The sequence below is a fragment of the Poecilia reticulata genome, chromosome 15, assembly GCF_904066995.2.
Source record: "Poecilia reticulata chromosome 15, P_reticulata-male-v2, whole genome shotgun sequence".
NCBI lineage: Eukaryota > Metazoa > Chordata > Actinopteri > Cyprinodontiformes > Poeciliidae > Poecilia > Poecilia reticulata.
In genome coordinates this window covers 17,501,452-17,508,328 of record NC_088844.1, presented here as the reverse complement: position 1 = coordinate 17,508,328, position 6,877 = coordinate 17,501,452, and the positions used below count along the sequence as shown (strand labels likewise).

Here is a 6,877-nt window from a genome sequence, read left to right as displayed (position 1 = left end):
TGCAGCAGTATGCACATAACGTTACCCTTTAATAGAGCCGTCACCCTCTAAAGCAATCTGTTCTCAACAACACATTTCTCATCGCTGTCCAAAACTTGTTTGCATAAGTAATGCTCTGCCAATCAAGATGGAAATGCAATAACGACCTTCGGAGGAAAAGCTCAAACTCAATTTGGAGCCAATGATCCATGATGGGGGGGAAAAACAAAGCAGCAGCAAAATCGTGTCCATCAAATCTGTGGTCTGAATCAGCCAAGTTGCTTCAAATTCCATCATCTCCCCCTTCCCCTGAAACATTTTAGTTTCAAGTTTGATGGATCTTTGTTGCACATTGACTCGACATGTGATGAAAATGTGTTGCAACGCAGTCATCCCTCTCACGGTGCATCAATTTGTGCCGCTCTGTAGGGTGATCCAGAAGCTCGAAGACGGCTAGAGGACGCAGCACCAGGGAGCAGAGAACCGGAGCCTTGTTGAGACGCACTATTGTTTAAAGCAAGCTATAATTAGGACAAGTGAATCGATGACATTACAGCACAAGCGTGACCCGAAACCGTGTAATAAGAGACGCAGGGTGCCGGGAAAAAAAATCAATGAGGGGGAACAAATGTTAGATCAAGTGGAAGAGGAAGAAACAACGAGGCAATATCTGCAGCTTTTTTTGCACCCAACCTTTTCTTCTCTTGCCTATTATAACTGAACCTCCTTTGTTGTGTTCTTAGAATGGAGAGGAGGAACTAGTCACACACTTTCTACATCTTCTCTCCTTCATGTGGAAGCTGACATTTAGCTGTGAGAGCCCCACAGAAGCACCCAGTGTCCCACATCTGCTCCACTTACAGTCATGAGTCTTAAAGTGTAACTAAAATAAACCCTGAACATGGAAACACTGCAGCTGTAAGTGGATTTGGCTGAAGCTCTGTCACCGTTTTAAGTGTATGGCCAGGTTTCAAGTTAGTAATTCAATACTCTGGAGCTTAATGCCTTTAGTTATTGTTCATAGTGAACAAGTTCTGCTTTGATCTGTGAGACAGGATGTAAACAAAGGTGAACAAACCAGAAATACTTCAAATGTGTATCGTTATCAGGCTTGATCTGAGTGACCATGACTGTAAAGGCCATAACATAAAGTTCAAGTAAATGTATATTTTTCATTTTGGCAGTGCGCAAAAATGTTCTTATTTTTTGGCTTAAAATAAATAACATTCACATTTGTTAGAAAATAATACCTCAAACATATGACTGTGTATAATTTATTATTAAATACAACATCCAATTTTGAAGTTAGTAACTAATTAACAAATTCAAAATATCAAGTAGTTTAAGTGTCTGTATTTCACATGTAGTAATCTGCTTAGTCATCATCACACCACATCTGAATGCTGCCTTGTTTAACTTTTTTTTTTCTGTTTTGATATGAATGGCATTTTTAAATGACTTTAAAAAAAAGCTCTCTCATTCAAATCTTTACCGTTTTTAATTGTCAGAAGGAAAAACAAAAATCATTTTTACATCCTGCAAAAATACTGCAAAGTTTCATGTCCAGAGAAAATCCTGCAGGAGACAATAAAACCCGACAGCGGAAAAATCTATCATTTCAAGACGCTAAAAAGGTTTTCATTGCCAACAAAAACACCTCGCGTTTCCACTTTAGACAGACTGGACAAGCAAATCACTTGGTTCAGACGGGAGATCTCATTTTTACTTTTAATGCTGATAAATACTTTTAACTTGTTTTAACTTTTTAAACTTTTCCAGTAAACATTGGCCCAAAAAAAAAAAAAAAAAAATCTAAGTTACAATATGGATATGAAGAAGAAATGAACATAAAACAGCAGCAATGAACAGGCAGAGTTGAAGGCAAATTAGCACTGAACATCCAAGCAGGCAGTCTGAGCGGCCTGTGTGGGGGAAGTCAGGGAGTTCCCAGAGAGTCTCGGTTCACGTTCGGCACACTGATCTGAAATCAGCCCGTCGGTTCTGTCACACATTAAGACACCAGAGCGACGGATTGGAGTGACGAATCCCAAGAATTTCCGAGTGACTTTAAAAACCGAGGGCGGGGGGGGAAAGGCAAGCACACCGAGGTCGGATGCTGGGAGCTCTCCCTCGGGGATATGAGGGAGCTGCTGCTGCAGAGATGCGGCAGAAACGCGACACCGCTCTGTCAGCTGAAAGGCACCGACTGTCCCGCAGCTCTTTGAAGTCTGATTGTCACGTACAAGAGACGTCTGACGTCTCGCTGAGCCACACCCACACAGAGCTTAGTAGTCTTCAAAAGTTTGGTTCAAAATAAATAAGAATATTATGGATGTTTAAATATTTTAGTATAAAATGCAATCTTTTTTTTTTTTAAACTAAAACACTCTCTTCACCCATCCTAAATCGGAAAAGCTCAATCTCAACAGAACCACCCAGAGCTCAGAGCAGTCAACACTGACTGGTGTGATATAAAAGTGCAGAGCCAAGAATACAGAAAGCCTATCATCTCTAATAACATTTTCCACAGTGGTTCCAAGAAGGACAACGCATGAGATCTTATGCAAGGAACATGGAGGCCGGATTGGGCCGTACATGTCCCTCCCACGCACACACACATGCACACACACACACTTGAATCTCAACAAGATTAGTGCCGAAAATTTAATTTAAAGTCCAAAATGTGAGTCACTTTTACTGGGAATGCAGTCTGGAATGTCCCGTGAGTTGGGTTTAGAGGGGACAAGATGGAGCCCGGAAGGGAAAATGGACGACACCGAAGGGAGAAACGGACCACTGGATGTTTTGGTTGTCATGTCGGGGCAAGCCAATCAAAGCGGAGTTAATGTTTACGCCTGTTTAATTTGTCGAATGTGAAACTAAAAGTCAGCAGTAGAACCTTGACCCCGCCTGAATTACCTCACTTTGAGCAAACAATAACAGAAAGGCGGCTCTCTCTGTTGATTACCAGCTGCATGGAAGCACGGCACTCAAGTCAAAAAGGACTAAAGACAATATAATACACCCCAGATGTAGTTAAGATGTTTTTTGGACCACTCTTTAAATACTGCATAGCTTCTGATACAGGTTAAAGTTACTCAAGTAGATGCTGTTAAGGCTTTGGAGATAAATAACACAGTAAGAAAGGAAGGAAGCTTTAAAAATAACCCAGACTATTCCTTCAAGTCTGAATTAGTGGCTTTTTTAGTTATCAAGCAATTAGTTATACTGTCCTATTACAGTAACCTATATGTCCTATAATTTAATAAGGCTGATATTAAATACGCTGGTGCGAGAACAGTTTCATTCTCATGCAGTTAAGGTTTAAGCGATAAATAACCCTGTAGATTCTGTATTTTCACTAAAAGGTCAACTGCATCATGTACACTTGTTGAGTCTTCAGTAGTCAGTTCAGAGTTTCCAGTTGTCAGATTTGTTCCGACGACCTGCTAAAAGCCACCTCACTAGTGTCAGTTAATTACTTCACTGATGAACATTTAACTTATTCGGATATTTGTGCTAAAGTAAGAATGCTGACATTCAGTTCGGACACGTTTCGTGCTCCGTCAAGTTAGTTTGGTTTTACGAAAATCCACCTGGGTCTGCAGGGAGAGCGTTTGTGTTGGGAGACGATTTCAGTTCCCGCGTCTCTGTGTGAGGAGACGGAGTGTCTGCGTCGGACACGGAGCTCGGCCGAAAGGTGGGCTGGCGGGGAAGAGCCGGCGGAGGGTACAATGGCGACTGGAGGATGTCGGCGTACCGCTGGCTGGGCTTCATTTCCCTCTGCAGAACTTTTCTCAGCAGCGGCTTCAGCTGCCCTATGGCCAGCTGGCTGCTGTGGGGGTCTGCAAATGGAGCGGGGGACGGAGAGCTGCAGGGAATGTTTTTGAGAACCAGGTTGAGGATGGTGGTGACGCTGTAGTCCTCGGGGCACAGCGCCCACAGCAGGTCCAGGTAGGGGTCCAGCTCCCGGTGCTGAGACACCTCGCACAGCAGGGCGTTGAAGATCTCCTTGTTGAGCAGCGGGCTCTTTTTGCAGAACTGCTGGGCCACCTGGGTGACCCGCTCCCATTGGCGCTTCACCATCAGGATCCGCAGCGCCTGCAGGACGGCGTTGGGCCGCCCGCTGACCAGCAGCAGCTCCACCTCCAGGCCCTGCCGCTGCTCTGTGTCCGTGTCCAGGCTGGACAAGACCCACAGTGCCCGCCTGTAGAGGGGAATGATGTTCTCCCCGCTTTCCCCGCCTCTCCCGCTGGGGAAACCCCAAGAGGACGAAGCCAGGCTGAGTCCCAACGCCGCGGAGCCCTGCTGCTGCTGCTGGGAGAGCTGCAGGAACCTCGGCAGCCAGCCAGGCTGAAAGCGAACAACTGACTGGCAGAGAAGCTCAAACACAGGCAGGACAGCTGGGGAGGTCGTGACCGTACAGTTATTATCCCCTTTCAGGCTGGGGCTGTGCTTCGACTTCCCGTTTGTGGCGGGATGGGAGTTCGGGAAAGGAGTGAGGACCATTTTCCACACATCTGGGGCGGCCCTGCTGGACAGGGAGCCCTCCCCGTTGTGGTGCAGCTGCAGGGCAGCCTGAGCAGCGCTCCACGCCTGGCCGGGGAACATGCTGAAGATGGAGTTCAGGTAGAGCAACGCTTCGCCGTCCAGTTCGGAGGACGACAGCAGCCTCACCACTTCTTTCTCCACCAGCGTCCCACCCACTGCCTCCACCTCTTTCACACCCCCCCTCACTAAACTCCCCTTCAGCTCCTCCAGAGCCACCAGAGCCCTCAGCTCGCCCTCCAGAGAGCACATTAACTTCTCCTGCCCTGCAATATAGTCACCTCCTCCATTTTGCAGCGACTCCGTCTCCGTCCTCCTCAAGCCTGAGTTGAGGTAGTTCCTGAGAATGGAGGCCAGAGAGATGGGAGCCTGGAACCGTCCTCCCTTCTTCAGGGACTCCACGGTGAGCTGCGTGCTGCTGAGGCTCCTCTGCTGGTAGTACTTGCACGCCTCCTCAAAAATGGCTTCAACCAGGACGGCTCCGGACTGATTACCCTCAGCCGGACTGAGGCCCAGAGCTTTCCCCGTAGAGTCCTTCTCCGCGAGCATGAAAAGTCCAGTTTCCGAGAGCAGAAAGGGAGTCCGTCTGTCAGCCTGGTTTGCGTATAACAACCCCTCTCTTTTCAACGCAATCTTTTGCAGCTCTCTGCCACAGTTCACCTCTATCAGATGCAGGGTTTTCCCGACTATTAGCGCCGCTGTGTTCACGTGAACGCACAGGCTGGTGTGAGTGTCTGCTTGAGGCGTGAAGTTGTCCGCCAGCTTGTACACGCGCCGCAGCATCCCGTCCTCCTGCAGGAGGTACAGCCAGCCCGTGTTGAGGAGCAGCAGCAGGCCTCCGCAGCCTGTGGGAGAAAAGCTGCAGATTTCAGGCGGCTCGAGAGCCGACAGATATCCCAAACAGTCTGCAATCAGCCGCCTGAAGTCGGACTCCTTGGCCGAAAGCTTCTTTATCGGGGTGTTTTTGCACGTGGTGCTGATGGTGAAGGAGTCGTGGCGAGGGGACCACGCCAGGAAGAATTTGGAGATGCACAGTTGCAGCTTGGCTTTCAGGTCCGGCAGCAGATGCACGTAGTCGCCTGAGCTGATGACGGTGAATTTAGGATTATTGTGAAGGATGATTTTCAGTCCTCCCAGGTTCACAGCTCCATCCTCCACCTCACAGTCCCGCCTGCAGACGCAGTATCTCAGTTTGTCCCTGGTGGAGCTGAGGGCGGGGGAGCTCTCTGAGGCTGGACGCTCCTCACACCACACCAGGAGGCTGGAGCACACACACACTGACACCACTCTGGCCCGGGGGCTGTTGCACAGATCAGAGGTCTGCAGGAGATGCCAGCCGGTCTTGCACTCCAGGAATTTCCAAAACTCGGCTTTCCCATTCTCGTACACAACCACCGCAACAACTCCTGTCCCCTTGCCTTTGTTGTGAAGGAGATCCAAGTAGAATACATCCACTATGGAGACGCCCCCTTTGAACCACACGTCCAGCTTCTTCGGGTTGAGAGCCAGCTGGGGTCTTTCATGCTTGTCAAAAGTCATGAGACCGACCTTAGGCTGGCGGAGCAGGACATGGATGTGACGTCCATCTGGACTCACACGAACGTCTGACAGTTTGATCCTGCTGGGCTCGTCCTTAGAAAAAGTTAGTAAGTCACTCAGCTTCTGGCTTCCAGCGTAGTCCTTGAAATCCGACAGCTCTTCCAAGACAAACCGCGACATATTCGCGGTTCTGTTTCGAGGAATTCAGAGCAACTTCCTTCGCCGCAGCCCTTATCAATAACCCTATTAGCTTTGACGGCTCATAAATCCGACCCCTGGCTCCAGCGAAGCTAGCAGAGCGGATGCTTTAGGTCCGGTGGAAGGAGTCATCTCTTTAACGGCCGAGCGGAGGGATACACAAATCCGACAGCATTACGATGCTGTAACTTCATGTTTTATGGAACAGAGCGGAGCTAAACTGTTAGCTGACAGTGTAAAGGTTTGGAAGAGCAGTCTGAGAAAAGGCACTGCAGTCATTCCGATGCTATGCTAGCCCTCCTCTAACATCACGGGACTGTTAATTTCCGGATACCGAGACTGCTCTGCATAAAGAGGAGGAGCAGAACGCCGACCGTTGGACTACAAAGATTTTGCAAAGGAATAGGAAGAATCACTCTGCTGATATATTTTTTCTCTCGGATTTTAGATTATTATTATTTTTTATCTTAAATAAGAATTAGACATCAACACCGTTAATTAGATTATAATAATGAAGTGTTTGACGATAGTGCCTTGCAAGAGTGTTCATATCCCTTGACCTTTTTGCACATTTCGTTACTATGTAACCAAAAACGTAAGTATTTAATCAATC

At 47.9% G+C, this 6,877-nt stretch overlaps 1 protein-coding gene across 1 annotated transcript; it reads right to left on the bottom strand.

Annotated features, from left to right (window-relative positions):
- Positions 1 to 1,458: 1,458 nt before the first annotated feature.
- On the bottom strand, positions 1,459 to 6,594 carry hps6 (HPS6 biogenesis of lysosomal organelles complex 2 subunit 3). The gene has a single exon (XM_008429678.3). The coding sequence runs from the start codon at positions 6,244 to 6,246 to the stop codon at positions 3,562 to 3,564; it is 2,685 nt and encodes an 894-aa protein (XP_008427900.1). The 5' UTR covers positions 6,247 to 6,594; the 3' UTR covers positions 1,459 to 3,561.
- Positions 6,595 to 6,877: the final 283 nt, after the last annotated feature.

Bases quoted from the DNA above. Each gene is read 5' to 3' on its own strand.
- hps6 (XM_008429678.3), bottom strand. From the start codon at position 6,246: ATGTCGCGGTTTGTCTTGGAAGAGCTGTCGGATTTCAAGGACTACGCT.